The sequence below is a fragment of the Eptesicus fuscus genome, chromosome 22, assembly GCF_027574615.1.
Source record: "Eptesicus fuscus isolate TK198812 chromosome 22, DD_ASM_mEF_20220401, whole genome shotgun sequence".
NCBI classification, from domain to species: Eukaryota; Metazoa; Chordata; class Mammalia; order Chiroptera; family Vespertilionidae; genus Eptesicus; species Eptesicus fuscus.
Genome location: NC_072494.1, coordinates 8,232,465 through 8,257,015, shown reverse-complemented (window position 1 = coordinate 8,257,015; position 24,551 = coordinate 8,232,465). Strand labels below are relative to the sequence as shown.

The 24,551-nt window shown below is 48.7% G+C and overlaps 1 protein-coding gene across 1 annotated transcript in view; it reads right to left on the bottom strand.

Moving 5' to 3' along the window:
* The window catches only part of MAGI3 (membrane associated guanylate kinase, WW and PDZ domain containing 3), a 140,667-nt gene extending 118,110 nt beyond the window's left edge, over positions 1-22,557 (bottom strand). Inside the window, exon 1 of the mRNA XM_054711511.1 lies at positions 21,778-22,557. Within this exon, the coding sequence (XP_054567486.1) occupies positions 21,778-22,093 (316 nt within the window). The 5' untranslated portion in view covers positions 22,094-22,557. The remainder of the gene's footprint in view (positions 1-21,777) is intronic.
* Positions 22,558-24,551: the final 1,994 nt, after the last annotated feature.

Below are 24,551 nucleotides of genomic sequence, written 5' to 3'. Positions count from 1 at the left end.
CAAAATAATTTACAACAGTAAAAGAAAAAGGGAAGTAATTATTGTGATTGCCTCTGGGTGGTAAATGATGAGTAATTTTTTTTTTTTTTTGTCCTGATTCTCTATTCTCTGTGGAACTTTTGGATACAGAATTGCAGCAAACTTGGGACTCATAACCAAGATCCGGGCTCCAGACCTCTTTGTAATAGAAGGAGGTTTGCCAACCCCACAAAAGGCGTGTCACTCGGGGGGGAAAAATGAAGCCGACTTACATTTCAGTCCAACTTACAAAGAATCTCCGAAGACAGGGCACTCCCTCAATTAATTTATTTTGGACAACAAACACTGTTCCAGAAAGCAATCTGGTCAGAAGACAGATTGGGGGGGAGGGGCCTCGGGCCTGAAGAATGTGACGGTCAAGGAGGGGGTGAGGAACCCCAGATACCGCCCTTGTCCTGTGCAGAGTCAGTTCAATCAGGCAGAATCAGTTTAAAGGGGTGACGGCAGGAGAAGTCCTTACAACTAAAATCCTGTTCTTTTGCGTCATATATTATAGGAGATTAATGGGGAAATAACCCTGAGTGCGTTTAGCAGTGGCAATCTGTCACACCAGTTTGGTATAACTTAGTTCGATCGGTTAATGAGATAGCTTTCCTGACACCTATGTATGGGAAGTGCCAAGGGGTGGGGGTGCCAAGCGAGGGGAGGGGGGGTGGGACTGGACAGGCAGGGGACAGTGTCCAGACACAGGAAAATAGCAGCAAGAAGTGAAAATGAGGATGGGATGGGGGGTAAGAGGGAGGAGACACCAAGTGCCAATTCCACTTTCTCGTCTTACCTATGTCTAGACCTCAGCCAGATCTCTTCCTAGTGCCACTGACGACGTCCTTTAAGTCTCCTACCAAAGTGGTACTGGTTACGACCAAACTAGCCAGGCTTCCGGTGCTAAGTGTGAACATTTCCGGAATATTTCACAAGAATAAGTCAAAGGTGTTAAAGAAAAAACTCCCATATGATAATTTTACACTTTATAAAACTGTGTGCGTATTCGGTGTATGGGGGACAATGCCACCTCTCTCCCTTGCCAAACTTTGTTCCCAAAGGTTAAGTTTAAAAAGAAAAAGAAAAAGAAAAAAAAGGACACACGACTTGCTTAATGCAAATGGGTGAAGTCCTTTTGTGTTTGTGTTGTGTCTGTCAAAAGGGAAGGTTTTAAAAGTCAACTCCTGGGCGAAACATATTCCCCGTAAGTTCAAATGGTCATTAACGTGGGCTGCTCCTCCTTCTGTGTTTGTTCCAATTCTTACTGACCAGGAACTACATTCCACTCATTTCTCTTGTTCCCTGTCAAACCTCGGGGAGTCAACTGCGTTCCCCTTGAGCCTTCCCACCAAGGTGAAGGCCTTCAGTCGAAAGGATAGACGTGCCCTCCAGTCTAGACAGTGTTTTATTGATTAATGTAAATTTGAGCATTTTTCTCAGCGTTGGCAATAGAGCAATTCTATCACCATGGTGGAGTCTGAGTTACTGGACTAAGAGCTATAAAATTAATAATGTATAGCGGCAACGTCCAGAACTATTTAAGTACCCTGGGGTTGCAAAGCATAGAAATAAAAATGGCGATCGGGTAATTCCAGAAAAATCCCGGAAGGAAATAAGTTTAGAACTCTATTGGTTCATTGCCTTGAAATCCTAATGATCAGAAGTCAATAAATAGTGGGAAAGTCTATTGTGCAAGAAAGCATAAATATAACATTAACGTAAGACAATTAGTTTCACTTTTCAAAGACAAACATGTCTCCTGTTCTTGTACTCCCTTACCTCATTCACTTCCAAGTCTGCCACTGACTTACCTGTTAACCTGGCTCGCTAACTCCATCAGGTAGCAACGAAAATGACATCGTCTCACTCCTTAGGAAATACGGTTCTCACCCAAAGCCAAGGAAACAACTCCAGCCCAAGTCCGTAGGCATTTAATTTTTCCCCGATGCTGAGGTTGTTTTGTGGTGTGTGTGTGTGTTTTTTTTTACCTCGGTTGAATAAGCTCCTCTCTCTTTTTTGAACTTCAGCTTTTATTACATTTTTAAAACAAACAGACAGCAAAAGATGGAGGGCGATTTCAGGAAACTGGAACAAAAGTCAAAGGCTAAATTCCTTGAAAGAAAGGAAATGAATCATTCCCTTTTGTACTGCGGCCTGGCGCAGGCTCAGTGCATAGTAGGCATGCAAGGAACATTGGCTAATTAATTGCACGGGGACCTTGCCAACAAGAGGATTAACGCTTGGACGAGTCCCAAGCTGCATTCCTGGACCAAACATCTGAAAATGTCCTCAGTTCTACACCGTCGGACTGTGAGTGCCAGCGAGTCCCAAGTGCTGAGCTAACTTTGAAATCCAATCCAATGCAACGGTAGTTCTGCAGCCTTTGCATTTTTGCCTCCAAAGCGTGAGTCCAAAAGATGTTTAGCACATAAACCAGCTGGCAGCAACACTTGTGCCGTTTCCAAATTTCACTCTGATTCTTATTTACATTAAAAAAAAAAAAAATCAAGTTAGAGTCCCAGACAAATGATCACCTGTACGCTAATCCCAGATCCACCAATAATTAGCCACGTGACCTTGAGCCTGCCACTTTTCTCCCAGCCTCAGTTTTCTCATCTGTAAAATGGGCATGTGAAAGCCCTCCTTGGGGAAGTGTATTCAATTTACTTTGAAATGCTTAAAAAAAAAAGTGGGAAAGACTGAGGGGTGGATAGAGAGGGAGAACTATGTCATAAAGCAAGTGGAGTGAAAAGAGAAGAAAATCAGCCAGGTGCTAAATATGCCTCCTCCACAGCAAGCCTGAGCAGTCCTCCCATGCTGCCATCTCTGTCCCTGGAAGTGGTACCCTCACCGAGTGGCTCAGAGCAAAAAACTAGGAGTTACCCTGAATTCCTCTTCTTCCCTCATCGGTAACGATCAGCACGTCTGCTAGATCCTCTTTCAGAACACATCTCAAATCCGTCCACTTCACTTCGCTGCCACGACTCTGTACCTGCCCGATCCATCATCTCTCACCTAAACTAAAAGGTCTCCATCTCCCCCCGCACCCACCCCCCTCCGCCGCACAGAGAACAAAGGAAACCCAGGCCCCCTGACCCAGGCTCACAGCCCCCCACGGGCCCGTCTACTTTGATCTCGTCCCTGTCCCTTTCCACCCCTCCGTGACTAGGTGCCCGCCACACCGGCCTCTCTGGCCTGTCACACACCAACTTCCTACAGTAAGGCCTTTGTGCTTGCGATTCCCTTTGGCTGGGACGTTAAAAACTCGGGGCCAGACCAGCCGCTGTGGCTCAGGGGTTGAGCGTCGACCTATGGACCAGGAGGTCATGGTTGACTTCCCGGGTTGTGGGCTTGATCCCCAGAAGGGGGCGTGCAGGAGGCAGCCGATCAATGATTCTCTCTCATCATTGATGTATCCATCTCTCTCTCCCTCTCCCTTCCTCTCTGATATCAATAAAAATGTATTTTTAAAAACAGCTTCTGGGAGAGAAAGGGGCTTGGCCAAGTGGTCTGTGAGGACCCCACCCCAGGCATTTCAGTAAACGCAGGAACAGCTCAGTGAGGCTGCAGCACTACTTACCGATAGGGGGCTCCACGTAAGCACAAAAGAAATTCTGACCGTATCCACTCATCTAGTCAGGCCCCAGAAATTAGAGAATGACCACAGGAGAGCTGTGAGCTTTCAGTAACATCTGTACAGCTGCCTCTTCAATCACCACCAGTACCGGCGATGGAGAAAAATAGTACCTCAGAAGGTGAAAAGTTTGCAAACTCAGGTAATGAGAAAAATTATCCGTATTTCCACTTAGTATGTTTGTAATGGTATTTCTATATTGTTGTTTATCATAAGAGGTTACTGAATACATTAAAAATTCTGATGAAATTCTCATGTGCATGATAACGCTTGGACAGTGGATTCGTATGCTACAATTAGACAGTTTTTATTCTTTCATTTAGTAAGGAATTATCCTAAGAGATTATCTATTGGCCCTTCAAAAAGACCCATTTCCAATCGCTATTCTTTTCAATGACTTTTTACAAGACAGTGTGTGGTTTGCTACATGCAGTCCAACTGGAACCTCTGGAACAAGGCTATCAAATAAACAGTAAAACATTATCCATCTAGGGACCAACCGAGCTCCTGGAATATTTCCAAGTCCAGAAATAGAAAAAAATATCACATACACACGCATGTTCCAGGGGTAAAGAGCCGCTCCCGAGAGTGTAAGGAAGGACACACACACAAACAGAAGGACCCTGCCCTAGGTTTTCACTGACCCCGGGCCCCAGACAACCCACGCGGGACAAGTTCCGCAGCCGCCACTGGCCGGCGGGATCTGCGCGGGTCGGGTTTTCCCGGGGAAAGCAGAGACGCGTGGGAGAGGCGATCAGCACCGAGAGAAAACAAAGCCGGAGAGATGGGCAGAGAGGGAGCTGCGGATCAAAGGCAGCGGAGGGGGCCGGGGCTGGGAGCCACCGACACAGACAGTGCACATCTGCGGTCTGCACCTCAGCGGCTCCTACAAGGCACAGGCAGGAGCCACAGGAGCCCAGAGAGATGCCAGCTCCTCCTACCCCCCCCCCCACCCCCCCCCCGGGGTTCTGGCCCTGAGGCTAGGGCACTTACACAGGAACAAGCTGCTGTGTGGACCAGCAGCTACCATCGTCTGGGCAATGTTTACAGATGAAAAATGCCTCAGACTAAGATATATGTATATTTATGTAAATAAAAATACAGATACGTATTCATAATAATCATCCCTTAACAGAGGTTTCAATCTTACTCTAACGTAGCATTGTGTTGGGGGAGGGGTGGGGACCTTGAACCACAAGCTGCGGCTGGCCCCTCTGGAAATTCTCTATCTCACTTCTTTCCCCCTCGTTCACCTCCATGTCTAGCCCAGAAAATCTGAACCCAAACTTTTAACCTACCGCCTCCTCTCCGTGAGACAAGGGCCCATCAACATGGTCAGCAAAAGAAAATTCCAGAGTGATGTCAAGGTAGATAACACAGAGGAACTCACAACTTCACCTAATTCCAGGGGCGGGGAGGACAACAGGGCTGGCCCCCTGGGGGCCTGGAGCTGCAGGAAGACTCCAGAATGATTCTGGGCCTGGGGAGGAGGAGCTGCAGCCCCGTCCCCGGGGGCTCTGCTGTCATCCCGGCTCAGCCTGACGTCACGCATCAGTTTTCCTGCTTACTCGCAGGTCCTTCTCCCAGGATTTTAGTTTGTGCGCGGTTCAGCGTGGCCTCTGCAACCTTGACTCTTGCTCCCCAGCCCCACAATCGGCGGTGCGTTTGGCAAACGCTACCAACTCCCACCACAGCCGTGAGGACAGAGAAAACAGAGCTGGGGAGACAAGTGCAGGAGCGAGCCACTGCACAGTATTCCTACCATACAGGGATCCGTACATGCAAAGACACGCAAGAGCACGGGCAGCCGTAAAATACGGCAAAATTAGGAAATGATGTAAAGGCAAACTCAGAGAAACAGTAGAATGGTGGTTGATTGTCAGGGGCTGGGGGTGGGGCAAATGGGGGAAGGTTGGTAAAAGGGTACAGACTTTCAGTTATAAGATGAATAAGGCCTGGCGATCTAACTGTAGAACATGGGTCTACAGCTGATAAGAACTAGTCATGTGCACCGGACAATGCTTCAAGTCAACACATACGACAGTGGCCCCATGAGGTTATAAAGGAGCTGAATTTCCTGTAAGAAACGGAAGGATGGGTGGTTCCGGAGGCATTTTAGCATCTGTGGGGCTTTGTCAGTAGATTCCCTCTCACAGCACCTCAATTTTGAGTGCAGACAGCGGAGGAAACCAACAGAACAAAAAGGCAACCTACTGACTAGAAAAAGATGATCTGCAAATCATACATCCAATAAAGGGTTAATATCCAAAATATATAGAGAACTCGTACATCTCAACAACAACAAAAACAACCAGCCGATTAAAAAAACGGGCAGAGGATCTGAATAGACGTTTTTCCTAAAGGACACACAGATGTCCAACAGGCACATGAAAAGATGTTCAACATCACTAATTATTCGGGGGATGCAAATCAAAACCACAGTGAGATATCACCTCACATCTGTGAGAATGGCCGTTATCAAAAAGACAAGAATAAGTGCTGGCAAGGATGCAGAGAAAGTGATGCCTCCTTGTACACTGCTGGTGGGAATGTAAATTAGTACAGCCACTATGGGAAACAGTAAGACTCAAAAATCAGGAATAGCCCTAGTCGGTTTGGCTCAGTGGACAGAGCGTCCGCCTGCAGACTGAAGGGTCCCGGGTTTGATTCCGGTCAAGGACACATGCCCGGGTTGCGGGTTCGATCCTCAGTAGGGGGTGTGCAGGAGGCAGCTGATCAGTGATTCTCTCTCATCATGGATGTTTCTATCTCTCTCTTCCTCTCCCTTCCTCTCTGAAATCAATAAAAATATATTTTTTAAAATTAAGAATAGAACTATTATATGATCCAGGTTCCACTTCTGGGTCTATATCTGAAGAACAAGAAAATACTAATTCAAATAGACATATACATCCCTATGCTCACTGTAGCATTGTTTATAGCAGCTAAAATATGGAAACAATCTAAATGTTCATTGACAGAGAACTGGATAAAGAAGATGCAGTACATGTGTAAATGGAGTCGACTCAACCATAAAAAGGTGAAATCCTGCCACTTGAGAGTATTACGCTAAATGAAATAAGCCAGACAGAAAAAAGACAAATACTTCATGATTTCTTTCACTCCTGTGGAATATTTTAAAAAATGAACCACCACCAAAAAACTCATAGTGACAGGTAACAAATTGGTGGTTACCAGAGGGGATGGGGGCGAAAGGGAGGGCGAAACGGGTACACGGGGTCAACTGTATGGTGACAGATGGAAACTAGACTTTTGGTGGTGAGCACGACGTAGTATATTCAGATGCTGAATGGTAATGTTGCACACTCAGAACTTACATAATGTTGTAAACCAATGTTAGATAGAAATTTTGAGTGCACACATTATATCCCAACCGGTCAGCCAGTGAGTGGCCTGTGTCAGCACAGAGGAGCCTGCCCCCCCCACCCCCACCCCCACCCCCGGGCCACACATTCAGAGGGTGCTACAGCCCTCAGATCTCGTGGGATGGTCTTCGGAGAACACTGCTGTAAATTCCTTGTTGAGGACCTGAGACCCTGTACAAGGCCACAGGTCCGCAGGAGCGACCCTAACAAGCATCACGTGCCACTGCCACTTTAGCAAAAGCTTTCTCTGGCGTGGGGCCAGCCTGTCCCTGAACCTCGGAAATTGCCCTAACCAGTTTGGCTCAGTGGATGGATGGAGCGTCGGCCTGCGGACTGAAAGGTCCCAGGTTCGATTCCGGTCAAGGGCATGTACCTTGGTTGCAGGCACATCCCCAGTAGGAGGTGTGCAGGAGGCAGCTGATTGATGTTTCTCTCTCATCGATGTTTCTAACTCTCTATCTCTCTCCCTTCCTCTCTGTAAAAAAAATAAATATATATATAAATATATATATATAAAAAAATAAATATTCTCAGGTTGTAACAATGTCAAGCACAAGTGAGTTTTACTTCTTCCATCAGTTCAATGCCAGAGAGAGTCCTTGGTGTCAGATAAGGTCAATGGAACCAAAAAACTCAGGTCTACACCCTCGCCATGCTGACCACCCTCTTTTGTATGCATACCACCAAGTTCCTTAATCTGACCACTGCTCCAACATGCGATAGCCAAAACCACATTGCCATGGCAATGCCCTGAGCTCCTTTATTTAATCATAATTTTTTAAATGTCTGTGTTGGACAACTAACTCGCCAAATTCCTGACAACTTAACAGTCTCAGGAAAGAGTACAGCCAACCCCAGCACATCACTGCAAAACCTCTCATCTCGAGCTCCGACTCCTCTAATTGGAAATTCCTCCCATTCTGTCTTAGTTCCAATCCCCAGGAAGGAGTCCGACTGGCGCCATTCATCTTTTTAAGCCCCAGAAATCGCAAGTTGCTGACCAGCCTATGAAGTGGCTGCTTCGGTTGAGATGCCTGCAGGCTGCAGGGGAGGCTGAGATCAAGTGACATAAAACGTAGATGTCTCAGCAGCAGGGACAGCAGGTAGGACAGACACACGCCAACCTAGTACAAAAGGTCACTACCGATGTTAACAGTCCATCGGCCATGATCATGCCAACGACAGGTCCCTACAAAAGGAGCAGCTCGCAGAAATCACCGTTGTCAAGAAAGGGCTACCTGGCGCTTAAAATCCTGTATTTAATAAGGTGAGTGTCTGGAAGGTTCAGCGGGCACTCAGCATCCACCTCCTTCTAGTAGGCCTTCCAGAAATGCAGACGTTGGGAAACTAAAAACTGTTATTTGTCCAGACTCCTTTACAGCTAGCATTCAGGCTGCAAACTTGACGCCACCCGTTAGGGTGCAGGGCACAAAATCAGAGCCCCATGGGCCTGTAGTTTTAGCTGCTTTCAACTTAGCACAGAAGGTCATGGCCATGGCCCTGCCCAGTGTCCAGCATTGAGGGTGTTGAGGACAGCGGCAGCAGTGCCAGGTTCAGCATTCCAGCATCGAGCCACCCGTTCAGGGGCCTCAAGGAGTTGTCACAGCCGCGGCCAGACGCTACATTCCAAACTTCAACAGCTACGATGGCGACAGCAGTGACTATTGTCATCGCTGTGATCACAGCCACAGTGGCATCTTCCTGCCGTGATGTCAGGGACACCCTCCTCACTGCCACTTCCCCGACCATGGCAGAGGTGGCAGCTCCCGTGGCGAGTGGCTGCAAGGTGTCCCGGAAGTCATTCTGAGAGGCCTGGCCAGGAGCCCAGCCCTCCAAGCCCCACAAAGGTGCCCTCCGCAGCTGACCCCCTCCATCGCCTCCCTTTCTCCTCCTGCACTGAACCCTGACCGATGCTGCAAAGGCTGCTTGTAGCAAGGTTTGTTTCATGTCTGCAGTCGTGTTGTTCCTTCCCAGACATGCAACAGATCACCATTCCCATCCGTTTCACCCACAATTCCCACCCGTTTCACCCACAGCGTGACTACTGTCTCCCCACGGTTGCCTCCTCATCCCCTTTTTTCAGCGTGCCTCCCACAGGCGCGCCCCTTCTCCTCTGCGCTGCCAGCTCGCGGTGCCCTGAGACATGGACCGGTCCTGGCCCCGCAGGGGCACAGCCCTCCTTTCAGTCACGTCAACCATCCTCACAGCCAGACAAGCTCAGGGACCCTGACCCAAAAGTGTCCTCGTTGGTCCATCTACCACGTCCCTGCGCAGGCCCCGGCCCCAAAACTCCGCCCTCCTCCTCCTCCTTTCTCATCTTCCCCCCCCCCCCCCCCCCCCGTCAGCCCCTGGTCAGGGGGGTATGGAGATGGGGGGGGGGGGAGCTAGGACAGCAATGGCAATCTCCACGGGGCAGCATCCATTCACGAGGATCCCACGGCGAGCGCTGTGAAGACCATTTCTGATGGAAAAGATTCGTTTTCAGAGCTAATCCAACTAACAAGAACACTGGGCTATTGGGCCGGCTCACCCTTCCTGATTCTTTAAATCTTAACCACATGCTGCAGCATTACGGGAGGCTAAGGACGCCATGGAAGCATGAATGATAATGTTGCACATGTAATGATGCACACCCTTGTCCTGTGCTCCCACTCCTGGGTCACCCCTCCTCCCTGCCTCTAGACACGCCCGTGCGGTGATGGCCTCACCAGCCGAGTCAGCACGCCCCACGTAATCCCAAAAGCACACAGGTTTCATAAAGAGACAGACATGTTGAGCAGATTCTTTTTTCTCCCCTCCCCTCCCCCCACTACTTCCTACAAAAATTCTTAGGCCCGAAACCAAAACAATGAAAGGAACCTGCACTCTGGTCCCCGCTCCGCCAGCTTCCTGCTGCGAGTCCCGAGCAGTTACCTCGTGACCACGCCTCCAGTTACCCATCTGTAACCAGGGCACTGGGTGGATGGCTATGGTTCCTCCCAGGTGACTGACTGATGACTTTAGGCCCAAATGGGAAGCACGACAGCACACACACTTCAAGAATGAGAGCTCCACGCCAGCTCCAACCGCCTCTTCAAAAGGACCGCCGTCCCGTGCGGTCCTTTGGGCCTGGAACAGGAGAGAGCCACTCGAACACGGGGAGTTCCTCCCTGCCCGGCTTGGCTAGGTCTGGCTTCAGCGACGTGTGCTCTGACGAGGGTCTGCACACTCACGAAAACGTCCTCATTCCCACGCATCAGAGCGTCTCTCAAGGCTTCCTGCCCCCGGGCAAGTGGGCTAACCAACACCGTCCTGGGAGGGAATCACAGAGCAAGCGGACAGGAAGCAGGAGAACAAGATGCCGTCTCCAGTCTCAAGGATACAAGCCCTCAAGGATGTGTCTCCTAAGAGTACCCGGGCTTCTACCCAAACCGCTGAAGATACTGCCTCGCTAAGGCAGCAAGAAGGGATGCTAAGGTTGACGCTTGCTAATTCTTGGGAATAACCGACTTATTGTGCAGGTTAGCTGTACAGAGGACTCTGCACGGCCACAAACTTTGTTTCGGAATGGAGCCAAGCAATGGAGCTTTTATTTTAAGCACTTGCCCAGTGTTTCACCGGGTCTGACACCCACTCAAACAACTCAGAAGTGTGGGGGTTTTCATCTTAATAGAGAAAGAGGAAGTCGGGCGAATTTGTCAGACATGGTGAAATAATGCTCGCCGGCAAGCGAGGGAGGACTGTTGCAGCTCGCGATCCTCCCTGGGAGTCTGTGTGACCTTCCCTGTGTCATCTCTCCGAGCACGCCTCCGCTCTGTCATGCGTAAAAGGGAGGCGAGGATACCCGGTCCACGGCGAATAGCAATATACCCGTTTCTTTATAGGCAACACATGTGTGCCAACACGCAGGTCCTTATAAGCCAAAGGAGGGGGGTGTAGGACACCCCGGTATATGGCTGTTGCTTTGGTGGCGGCTAGTATTATCATGACAAGGCCCCAAGTCGGAATAGTCCGATTAGACTGAGAGCAAGGTTGTCAACTGACAGTTGCCACCACAGGGAGTTTGAGGTGTCATTTCACTCGTCAACAGCACGATGTGAGAGAGAGAGCGTTAGTTAGCAAATCTGATCCTATTCAAAAGAATTCAATTTTTCATTAGCATGTGCATTCCAACAAAAATCAAACACCGAAATCAGTGAATAGTATCCTTAGCTAAAATGAATAATGTTTTGACACTGTGTTCTGTCGAAAGACAGTGAGGTGGGTTGAAACACAGTTCTGTGAGCAGAGGTAAGGAAGTTCGTATTATTGTAACAGATTTCATGGCTTAATTAGGCAATCTATGGAATTAATGTTGGAGAAGTCGGATCCTAGCAGGTGATTTTCCACAGAAATCCCAAGGGAACATAATCCAATGTGAACATACACAGGCCCTCCTACGATTCCTATTGATACCTCACACCCAGTTCCATGGATGCTCATTTTTATGTGCAACACGTGCATTTACCAATAACCTACCAGCATTTAACACTCTCTAAGGGCCCAACTACCAGGCTCAACTGCAAAGCTACTACTGTGCACGCCATTCCCAAACGGAAGGCTGACATTACAATTGTTTTTATGGCATCAAAGTTGAAGACATTAAGTAGAATATAAAAATCTCTCTATATAAAAGCCAAGCAACCGGAACTATGGAACAACCAGAACAACCGGTTCCCTATGACACGCACTGCAGTGGCCAACCGGCCAGATTGGGCCCGCCCCCGTCCCATGAGCACCCCCCAACCTCCTGCGGCCCCTCCCCTAGGCCGGTCCCACCCCCTGATCAGACTCCCCACCCCTCCCCACTGCCAGCCTGGCCCCTGATCGGCCCCCATCGGGGCGGGCGGCCAGCCCCACCCGTGCACGAATTCATGCACCGGGCCTCTAGTAGTGTGATAAGATATTCAGGGTACCCCCCCCTCCCTTTCAGCCCTCCACCTCCACTCCAAGTACCTCTGTGCCCCCGTGCAGGGCAGGCAGGAAAAAAACTTAACGAAGGTGGTCAGACGTTACCTTGCAATGCTTGCCAAACAACTGTTTTGATGATTGCACAGATACCACATTACACACTTTAGCAGTGTTTCTAAGTTAAGAGTCAGTGAAGTGCTTCCTTTATGTGTAAAGTCTATGAGATCATGGGCAAAAAGGTATCATTAGGGAACCAACCCTCAGAAATAATACAATAATAATACAGTTTTTAAAAGGCCACTGTTTTAAAAGCAAAACAGCTTGAGAAGCAACGACTTTAGAATTTCACTTCCAAAATGGTACAACTCAGGGGTGGGCAAAAGTAGTTTTACAGTTGTTCATGTGGAAAAAGACATGGAGGTTATGGTTATTACAACAGCTTCATTAACTCAAAAGACTGTCACAATGCAACTATACGTCTACTTTTGCCCACCCCTGTATTACGGTTAAAAAACTGCATTAACTGGACTAATAATCATTTTCTCAATGCCAAGGATAATGAGGTGGCCCTCCCAAGTAGCCCATCTCCCTACGAACAAGCAGCATTGATCTAGAGAATCATATTTGACATCAAAAAAATTCAAAGAAAAACTACAAGCAGTCCTTTTAAATTGTGCACATGAAGGTATTATTAACATCCCAATTTCTTTTTAAGAAACAGCATTTAGATAAGAGCCACGTTTTAGAGTTAAAGTGATAAAAATTATAATATTGCTCTAGCTCAGTGGTCGGCAAACTGCGGCTCTGCTGACTAATGAGTTTGCCGACCACTGCTCTAGCTGGTTTGGCTCAGTGAATAGAGGGTAGGCCAGTAGACTGAAGGACCCCGGGTTCGATTACCGTCAGGGGCACATACCTCGGTTGCAGGCTTAATCCCTGGCCTTGGTCAGGGCAGGTGTGTGAGGCAGCTAAATGATGCTCTCTCACATCGATGTTTCTCTCTCTGTGTCTCTCTCTCCCTCCCCCTTCACTCTCTTTTTTAAAAATCAATGGGAAAATATCCTCGGGTAAGGATTTAAGAACAACTGTAACAACAAAAAAGATAATATTTTAGGAAAATTGGTGTCTTGATTTTGGTCTATAGCCAATATCTGGTTTATAAAAAAAAAATGATAGTTTTATGAAAACTGTGTACTGCTGTTGGTTTCAGAATAAGAGAGATTAAATGTTTTAAAAAGAGGCCAATTCCTCCAGCACTGTCTCCCAGCATCCCACCTTTTAAGGACCTACCCCTCCCTTCTCTCCTGGGGTTCTGGTCCGGTTATTAATCACTGTGCTTTCTATACCAGCTGCAGGAGTGGACATGGGACCAGGCCTGGCCAATCATGAAACCCCACTGCCCTCTCTCCACAACTGGTCCAAGAGATGGGCACTGGGCCAATGAAAGTCCCTGCAGGAGGTTTGTCATTGGATTCCAGAAAAAAAAAAGATGAGAAGCATGACTTGGATTCAAAGTCACCTTCCCTGCTACCCTGAGAACAAACCGAGAAAGAAGCCAACTGGTCAAGAGAGTCCAGTGAACGGAGGGTGTGAATCGAGCTGTTCATGTCCTATGCCTGCGTTGTCATGTATGTCAGCCAATAAATGCCTTCTTGGCCTAAATTCCTCTCTACAGAGTTTCTGTCACTTGCTACAGAATCCTTGCAAGTACATAAACTGGGTTGTGAGTGAGGAATTGTTTTCCCTTCTTGCTGAGATGCAAGCTACATATCACAAGATGCCTGTGGTAAACCGGATAGCCACATCCAAAGAGCAATATATTGCCTGGACTACTCCATTCAAGTGGATTTTTAAAGTCATTTTATTAGAGGGGGAAAAAAGCCAATTTCGCTTAATTCTATTTAAGTAAGTTAAAAACAAAGCATTTATGAATAAAGACTTCTTTTTGCCTTCCGTTTGGAGTATTTTCATTTAGTAAAACTACTTCTGTTAAATGTCCTCAGGTAGAGTAAAATCCCCTATTTCCCAGTCACACGTAATTCCCATCAGAGCAACGAGATATGGGAGAGCCTCTCACAGGCTTCCTCAAGCAAGAAAAATAGTTCTGTGTCTAAAATTCTCTGCCAAACACACACACACACACACACACACACACACACACACACACACACACACACCAGCACAGAGCCTAAGAGGCCTGCAAGTTTTAATTCACAGATCAGTCACTGTTCATACTGTAAACCCAAGACGAGAAGGGAAGTCTCTTCATGGAATAGATCATAATGAAGCCCTGGCCGGGTAGCTCAGTTGGTTACTAACCGTTAGAGCATAGTCCTGATATGCCCAGATTGTGGGCTCAAACCCCTCTCCCCCCCGCAAACAGGAAACATAACAAGAATCAACCAATGAATATATAAGTAAATGGAACAACAAATCAATGTTTCTCTCTCTTCCTCCCTCTCCCTCTCCCTCCTTTGCTGTCTGTCTAAAATCAATTTAAAATTTTTTTAAAAGAATATATAGTAATTTACTAAACCTGAAGCAAAATTTCTTCACATTTCCCATTCTATAATAGTTTTAGAAGCCCTAACCTCCATATAAATTATAGCAGAAAAGTTAAACCCTCTATATTTCTTATTGAGGCTCTAAAACAGTATCTCTAGTGTAAAGTGTTAATGAAACGAAGTATCCTGTGATCCGTGCTCACTGTCTGTCTTTTTTTTTTCAGGTATTTCGATATGTCACAGGTCAAACTATGGTCCCCAAAATGTAGTCCATGCCCCCTGGCCATGCTGGTCTGACTGAAATGGGGGCGGGGGTGTCCCCTGGGAACCACTGTAACAGCTGCATAAGGATAAAATGGCTGGGATTAGGGGAGTGAAGATATATATGCGCTACCCTTTCCACTGCAAGTCAGTCAACTGTGACTACAACAAAAGAGAAGGCAGGGTCAAAGTGGGAACACATTTTCGGCTCCCTTTTTACTCGACTAGCAAATTGTGTTTTCCCATAAAATTGGCTAGGTTTCCGAAGCAACCCAAGAAAGTCTGTTAACCTGAAGGTGCGGTGCTAATGGTAGTATTTCATCCACGTTATGGGCTAAGTGAAAATACTCAGAGCACTACAAGTTGAATAAGGTTGAAGGTAGAAACCGCATTAAGCACCTGACCAATATTATTTACAGGAGAAAAAACATTTCCAGTTCCAGCTTTAAAAAAGAAAAAAAGTCAATAGGAGACACTTACTAGAACTACTTACACATGTAAATTATTAATATGGTCGATTAATATGGCTTTCCCGCTACTTTCCAATTATTCTATAATGTGGATTTTGTGCTTTTATACAAAATAAAATGATATACACACACAAAACTACTGCGATGGGCCATACTATAAACCCTTCCATGTTACAGGTTCTTTGCAGGCGTTTTTTCTCTCCTTCACTTCTTACTTACCACTGAGCTGATCTTAATTCCATTCAACCAAAATGTATCCATCTTTCAAAGCCAGGCTGAGTCCAAAATTATTCACAATTTCCTCCCCAACCAGCCAAGTCAGAAAACAAGGGCAGGTGGCAAGGACCACAGTAAAACATAAAAGGAACTTCCACAAATGTACTATGCACGCTCAGATGAGAATCATTTCTTAGAATTAACAGATGGTTTTAAAACAAACAAACAAACAAAAACAACAACGGATCTCTTTAAAGTAAACAAACGATTTCATCTGGTTTTCAACAAAAATGGTACAATAGAAATCCGATGTATAAAATACAGGTTATATCATTAAAAACATTGTAAATAAAACACAGTATTATCTTAAGGGTAAGTTAAATTTAAGGGCTTTTCAAAAGATAATTTTGTTTTTATTTGATTGCCCTCTTTTTGTAATGACTTGAGAACACCAAATCCTAAGATGCAACTACACACCGTTTTCAGAACAGAAGACTAGGCAACAAATTCATTAGTTTAGCTTCCACCAAAATTCATATGAAACTTTTTTTTTAACTGATTTCAGAGAGGAAGAGAGAGAGAAACATTAATGACGAGAGGGAATCATCGATCAGCTGCCTCATGCATGCCCCCTACTGGGGACCGAGCCCATAACCCGGGCATGTGCCCTGATGGGATTCGAACCATGACCTCCATGGGTCATTGCTCAACTACTGAGCCACAAGGGCCGGGCATATGAAGCTTGCCTAAAGTTTTATTTAAGAACTGGGACAAAGTGAAAAAGAGAAAATGACTCCAGCTACTCCTTACCAATGAATCATTAAGCTCCCAATTAAATTGTGAGCTTCTTGAAGACAGAGACTATTTCTGACTCATATTTATATTTTATTTTTTTATCGCCAGTGCTACCTCACATGGTGGACGCACCACTAAATGAGGAGGGAATGAATGTGTGCCAGTAATAATATAGCTTTTTTATGGTCTCTTTATAAAGCAAAATAAGCATTTTTTATAAAAACATTCTGAATAATATTTGTCCAGGGAGGAGAGCAATGAATGTGCCTCTCCTTCCTCCTAGTCCCTCCCAGCACCAGCCTTAAAGCTCCTGAGATCTTCTCCTTAGCAACAGTTTTAAGTGAGGATATTCATGCTCTCCACCAACATGTCGTATTGCAAGGACATTACTTCCCAGAATGTTAGAGGAGAAACAAAAGCGATCAATTAAGGAAAGGAGACACAGTTCTAGTCTTCGATACCAAACATTTATCCTTTCTCAAATCACTGGGAATTGACTTGGAAACTGGAAGTTTGAAATTGGCAGGTGATACGGAAACGGTTCATAAACGTGGAATTCTACAACACCCCTCCCCCCCCCAAACACTACGTGCCCACAGGACTTACCAAGCCCCTGGGGTTATACAGGAAAGCCACGCTAGGAAACGATTCACCTGAGATGACGCACTGACTGCAGAAGGCAGATTCTTGAACAAATGTAGGAGATTTGATTTACCATCAGTTTATATAAACTAGAGGCCAGGGGAAGGGGGAGGAAGTCACTGAAATTTGTCTATTGTAATAAGAGGGGGTGGTTTTTTTGTTTTTTGTTGTTGTTGTTTGTTTGTTTATTTTTGGTTAATTCTCACCCGAGGATATTTTTCCATTGATTTTTTAGAGGGAGTGGAAGGGAGGGGGGGGGGGGGGAGAGAGAGAGAGAGAGAGAGAGAGAGAGGGAGAGAGAGAGAGAGAAAGAGAGAGAGAGAGAGAAACATCGATGTGCGAGACACACACAGACTGGTTGCCTCCTGCCCACCAACCAGGGCTGGGATCGAGCCTGCAATGCAGGTACGCGCCCTCGATCAGAATCAAATCCGTGCCCCAACCCTCGAGGCCAAGGGCCAGCGCTCTAACCAATGAACCAAACCAGGTAGGGCAAGAGGTTTCATAAAGTACTTCTCAGGATCTTAGAGGAAAAACAGTTTATACAGGGGGTCCCCCCCCAAAAACGTAACCAGTACACACACGTTAACAGCTGAAAGCTCAATTTGGAAAATGAAATACGTGTGTTTTAATAAACACTGCCTTTATGATTATTCAAATGTGTGTATACATTTTTGGGGGGGACACCCTATATTTTCCAAGGAACACTGAGTAGTGTGCTAAGAAAATCAGTTTCAGCGTTAAACTGAAAAAAGTAAAAACGATCTGAAAATTGAAAGGGCCAAATGTTAAGTGTCCGTTCTGCCACTAGGGAATAAGCCCAGAACGCAGGAGTTGCATGTGTCAACGAATGGAGCCCAGAACTTGAACCTTGGGTTATTAAGACTAGCTTTAGACGCCACCCTCCCAAAAAAAAAAAAAAATGCTACCAAAATTTGAGACAGCAGGAAAGTTTCAAAGTTCAAGTTTATCAACGTTGGATGTTAGTTTTCCTCACAAGGGCTGCCTCACCCAATCTCTAGTTTCTTTTCCTTAAAAAGGGGGAAGGAGAAAAGTTTGGATTGCAAATCTAGGAGGCTAGCAATTAACTCTAATTTCTCTCACCCTTCTCTTCTTCAACTATTACAACCATCTAAACAAAACTCACCACAAGTCCCAAATTACCCACTCAACAACAAAAAACAACGAAAAGATCCAAAAGTGAGGAAAGGGGTAGAAATTGTTTAAAAGTATACTTTGAAGTAAAATCAAAGAAACTAATCTCGGTCACAGGACTATATCATGGAACAATTTCATCAGAAGTCCAAAGTTCAACTTCCTTTACTATGAGGACAACACAAAGTTCAAGTGAAAACTTTTTGCAGAAAAATAAACAATAGGGTTGTAATTAAGAAACAGGTGACTAGTTGGTTCAAGAATGGGTGGAAAGAGGATTCTCCTAGAGCAGGAAAGTATGATGCTGGGTAGTTATAATAATACTAAACAAGAATTCAGTCAGAAATCCCCCAACTCTCACAGGAGAAGCCTCAAATTAGGAACCACATTTTAAAGAGTGACTTTCAAAGCTCCTTAAAGAGTATAACAAAGGAAAGTAAAAATCAAAACCCCAAATCAAAGCTAGACAGTCACTGCTGGGAAGAACCTCCACTAAGTCATCAGGGTGATGGTGTGGCTTTGTCTGGGCTCCTCTTAACATCTTCTAGAATCTAGATGAAAAGGAGCAAGCTGGAAGAATCAGCGCTCAGCAGCCTACCTCACGGCCCAGCTCACCCCCACGGCCCAGCTCACCCCTCCACGGCCCAGCTCACCCCTCCACGGCCCAGCTCACCCCTCCACGGCCCAGCTCACCCCTCCACCGCCCAGCTCACCCCCACGGCCCAGCTCACCCCTCCACGGCCCAGCTCACCCCCAAGGCCCAGCTCATCCCCACCGCCCAGCTCATCCCCACCGCCCAGCTCATCCCCACCGCCCAGCTCACCCCTCCACCGCCCAGCTCATCCTCATGGCCCAGCTCACTCCCCACCATCCAGCTCATCCCCACGGCCCAGGTCACCCCTCCACGGCCCAGCTCACCCCTCCACCGCCCAGCTCACCCCTCCACCGCCCAGCTCACCCCTCCACGGCCCAGCTCACCCCTCCACCGCCCAGCTCACCCCCACGGCCCAGCTCACCCCCAAGGCCCAGCTCACCCGCATGGCCCAGCTCACCCCCCCACCATCTAGCTCATCCCCACCGCCCAGCTCACCCCTCCACCGCCCAGCTCACCCCTCCACCGCCCAGCTCATCCCCACCACCACCCAGCTCATCCCCTCCACCGCCCAGCTCACCCCTCCACCGTCCAGCTCACCCCTCCACCGCCCAGCTCATCCCCACGGCCCAGCTCACCCCTCCACGATGGACTCTGTCCAAAGACAATATGAGATCATGCCCAGCTATTACTACATCTTATAGCATGGTTACATTTACTCTGGCATTGTGCTAGTTTCTAAAAGACATGTTATGAATATAGTTTAACGGAGAGTTACTAACAGAGATGAGAGACAGAGTGCTGAGTACACTTGTCAATACTTATTAAAGTGAAAAATCCATTTCTCTCCCAAAGTTGGATGAAAGGAAGAAAAACAAACAGTGTGCAGGCCAGGTTCCTTCCTCAATACCCTTCCTCTGTATTTTCCTGATTTTCTAATGTAAACCCAACAGTACAGAATCTTTGTCTTCTCTGGAGGTAACATTTATGCGGTTTTTAATCACAAAGTTCTATGAATAACTTCTTCGAGTCCTTAACTTCCGATATTTAAAGTCGTGTGCTTACCCTGCAAAAATCTTTCTATTTTATAATAAATGTTTAAGCAAAGTCATTTAAGAAAGGCATTTAACATAATGCTTAATATGAGGCTATTAAGAAATTAACAATGCTATTTTTAAGAGATTAAAAATTTGTCATTACAACTTGCCTAGAAACAAGAATATTAATCTTAGATGACACACGGTGGTACCCTTTAGAAATTCCCGACCAGGAATCGAACCCACAACCTTGGCGCATCAGAAGGATGCTCTAACCAACTGAGCTACCCGGCCAGGCCAAGAGTAAAATGTTATTGCTCTACAAATGTCAACTACATTCTGGGATATATGATGTTTACTCCCCACAAATAATATTACTAAATACACTCTAAATTTGAATTACCGTACTTTCTTAAATTTGGTATAAAGGTTGAGAAAATGTATAATATGCAGGCCAGACTAGTATTAATTAAAGATACGCTCCCCACTCTATAAACTTCTTCCTCCACCAATCAACTCTTATAGTATTTTTGAAAATAAGTTATACTCTCACCTATGCCCCAAAGCCAAACACAAAGCCATGATGCCCATGTCCTCATTAGTCCCTGACTCACAGGGTTTGAACTACCTGCCACCTAGACCAGTAAGTGCTGGGTATATAGTATTTTGCACATTCCAGACAGAACCTGACTGGCCCCAAAGCCTCTACCCTCCACATATGGCTCCAAAAGTTTGAGTTAAGAATTTTTGAATTCACAAATCTATACAGGAAAAGATGTTAAACTCTTCCAAAGTTTTTAAAATGAACAGCAATAAAAAGAAAACCTCACACAAACGGATCAGCTTAAAATGAATATGCCGGAACAGACCATGTGAAGAGAATCTTCGCGTCAGGCTGCAGGCACATGTGAGTGTGTCTGCATATACATACACCCACCATATATGCACATATGTATAATGCACCATGAACCATCAGTTGCAATTAAGCTCAAGGACTATTAAAGAAGTATTTCCCGAGCTGCTAAGAAGCGGGTGGGGGTGGTGGGGGAGGTGGGCACGTAAGGAAAAGAACATATTAAATTTTTCTCCAGAATTTTCTAGCATTTTTGCGGTAAGGGATGGACTGCTCTTTCTAGCCCAAGTCACAATTAAGCAGCCCATCCTATCCTGATGCATTGTGTATGCGGTCCGGCACATTCAGCAAAAACAGTCCGATTTTTAATAACGTTGTCGTCTTAATTCTCCCTCCTGCAAACAGCTCAGAAAACGGAGCTACCTCCTACCCATGCTGAAACCGAGCCACTCTTGTCCATTACAAATGCGTAAGGACTAGGGCAGACGGTCGGATTTTACGGCTCAGCCCGGCTTGGAAACTGACAAGACATGTCATGCAACGTAACGTTGTTTTGCAGCCGATTTTACTAGCATCAGAGACACCGGGGCAACGGGGGGGGGGGGGGGTGGTTTTTGCCCACCCCTTCCATAAGATTCTGTAAAAATCCAACCCGGACACAAGATTTCACTCTGCGAGGCACCTAGGTCTTCTTCCTTCGAAACCCAGACTAGCCAACAGCCCGCCGCAGGCACACACCGTGCTCGGTCGCAGACACCACGGGTGCCCACACACCTGAACCACCTGGGCGGGCAGAGGCGCTGCTGGGGCGCAGGCAGCACCGGAGCGCTGAGCTCCCCCCCCCCCAGGTCCGCCGGGTGGTCACCTTGGCGCAAACTGCCTCCACCGCCAAGACCCCTTTCCCTGTCGGAAAATGCGTCAGCCTGTTCCAAAGACCGTGCTCCCATCAGGAGGACCTTATCCACAAAGGAGAACAGAGAAGGGCTGGTGTCCACTCGAGTCCCAAACTCTGCGGAGGGAGACGGAGCCACAGACGCAGGCCACCACCCCCGGCTTCTGGTCGCCATCCCGTGACAGCTCCCGGAGCAGCCCGGCCGAGCCGAGCGAGAGCTCAGTTTTCCCGGCGGCAGAATGGGATCCCCACCCCCCACCCCTCCCCAGCGCCAGGGAGTCCGGCACACCCCGGAGGGCTGAGATTTCCAGGGACGATTAAGTGGGCGGGGAGGGGCCGCCGCCCCCAGGACGCCCACCCGGACCGCCCCTCCCCACGGAGGCAGCGTACCCGGCTTCACGGTCTTGAGACGGATGGGCTCGCGGAAGTGGCGGATGACAGCCAGGGTGTCCCGGTTGGTGAGCCCGCTGACAGGCGTCCCGTTCACCTCCAGCAGCACATCCCCGGGGCTGGGCGCCTTGCCCGAGAGAACGCAGCAGGTGCCCCCGCCGGGCTCCTCGCGGAGCCGCCCCAGGTAGGGGAACTCGCCGCGCTCCGCGCCGCCTCGGATCTCCACGCCCAGGTCGCCCGGGGGCCCGGCCCAGGACACCACGCACTCCTGCACCTTGCTCAGCCAGTGCTTCTTCTTCTTCAGCGTCTTCGACATCCCGACCCCCGCTGCACCATGGGGGAGACCCCGCGCGGGCGGCGGGCGCCCCGGGCGGCCCGCGCAGCCCGGCGAGGGGGGCCTCCTCGCCGCTCCGGCGCCCCGTGGACCACAGCCCGCCGGGGGCCCGGCCACTCCAAGCCTCCGAGACGCCCCTCGGACGCCCCTCCCGGCAGCGCTCCTCGGGGCTGGCCGGGCTCTACCTCGGGCTAGACAGCGGCGAGGAGGAGGGAACTGTCCCCAGGCGGCTCCGGAGGGGTGTCGGGCGGGGTCACCGGCGACCGCTGGCCCCCGGGGTTCTGCGCCCCAGCGGCGGGAAAGGCTGAGGCGGAGGGGCGGGGAGGTCCGCGGGGGAAGCGCTGGGGCAGGAACAATCCGTCGGGGACGCGCAGAATCCCCATAGACCGGTCCCTAGATCGAAGGTGGCCGCCGCTGCGGAGCTGGAGCGCGGAGACCAACGCCTGCCCGAGCTGCCAGGAAACTGCCGCTTTCAAACCCGCCGCAAGCTCCTCCGCCTCCCCGGCCCTTCCCCCGCCCTCGCCGGCCCTCCCCGCCCGCCGGCCCGCCCCTCCCGCGGCGCCCGGCGCGCTGCCGTCACTGGCCGGGCGCTCGGGACTGCGCCCCAGCACTCGACACGCGCGCGGAGGATTGGCCCCCGGCGGGCAGGGGGCGGGCCCTCGCCAAGGGTGAGGACCACCGATTGGGTGGCTGGAGTGAAGGAGGCGGGCGCTAGGATGAGTGAAGTTTAGAGAGGGTGGAAAAAAGAAGTTTGGAGAGTGAAGGGGGGGCGAAAGGGAGGGGTAGGGGAGTGGAACCGGCTCCAGATTGCAGGGCCCAGAGGCCCTCGGGCAGCAGCTGGAGCCCGGAGTAAACTCGGATCGGAAGAGAGATCCCAATCCCCGAGGTGGAGGCGTGGCTGGCGAGCCGGGCGGAGTCGGGGCGGAGCCTGCAGGAGGGGCACTGAGCCCTGCGGCTGCACTTTGGACCAGAGACTCCTTCCCGAGTCCATGGCCAGAGGTGGCTGGGCCTCCAGAGTGGCCTGTTACAGCCGATCCACTGACACGGAGGCAATGTTTCTTGCTAGTTCATTCATTCAAGGAATGTTATTGAAAGTCCACTGAGGCAGGGACTCTGGAGTCCCTTTGCTAAAAGGTAGAGTCCCGGCACACTGCTGTGTGCCCTCGGGCAGTTAGACCACCTCTCTGAGCCGCAGCATCCTTAGCTGAAAAATGGAGATGATTCTACCCCTCCAAGTTGTTGGGGGAAATGACATTCGGTGCATATAAAATATCTGCATCGTGCCTGGGAGGGGCATGGATGCCTTTTAACCATTTGGTTGCTGCTGCTGCTGATGATGATGATAATGATAAGGATTACTTTATGGCAGAAATTGTGCCAGGTACTGGGGTTCAAGGATAAGGAAAACAGAAGCCCTGCTCTCAAGGTCACAGTCTAGTAGGAGAGACTGACAAGTAAGCCGACTGCCTGAGGTGAGCTGGGGTAGCGTGGAGATAGAAGGTGGAGTAAGAATTAGCCTAGTGACTGGCAGACCTGGGTTAGCGTCCTGGCATGCTACTGCCTTGCTGTTTGACCTTGGCCAGATCTCAGCTTCAAGCCTGCACACCTGTAACGGAGGTGGAGGGAGAACCAACATTGACTAAAGGGCACCTTAAGTCCCTTCCAGCACTAAGTTTCCAGAAACTTCTTGAGCTCTTGTCTCTCCCCTGGTTTGACTCACACTCTTCTCTGGCTTTTAAAAAAATCCTGTCCTCCGCAGCCCCAATGCCATCTCTTCCAGGTAGCCTTTCCGGGTTTTTTGTCCTCAGGTGGAAAGTGTTTTCTCTGAGCTATGATAGTCTGTTTCCCCTTTGCACGTGACATTTAGGTGGGCCTCCTGCCTCCCTTTAGAGGCTAGGGGAGGCCCCTAGTTAATTCCACAGAATCTGCCCCCATCCGGGGCAGGCTGGGTCAAGCCAGCTGCCACCGCTGCAGTGATTTTGTTCACACCATTGTATCAGTCAGGGCCTCGCAGGAAACAAATGGTACTTGACACAGATGTGGGCAGGGTAGGAAACCACAAGGGAATGCGGAACCCTGGGGCTACACGCGCCCAGATCTGTGGAAACACGGTGAAAGGAACAGTCAGGAAAACTCCGCACAGAAAGGGCAGCCTGACAGACGCCTGTGACCTTTTGTCCAGTAATGGACTCACCCGAGGAGGAAGCTGGGAGATTTATACCGCACTCACCTCCCTCCACCAGGCTCTTGCTGGTACATCCTGATGGCCAAATCCAACCGGAAGCCAGAGGGCAAGTCGGCCTTTTGATGCAGTTCACATCAGTCAGACACACACAGAAGAGGAAACTGCCTCTGGAGACAAAAAAAATAAGGGGGGGGGGGGATGTTTAGCACCATTACGTGGACTGCTCAGATTTACCCAGATCTGAGACAACGCTGG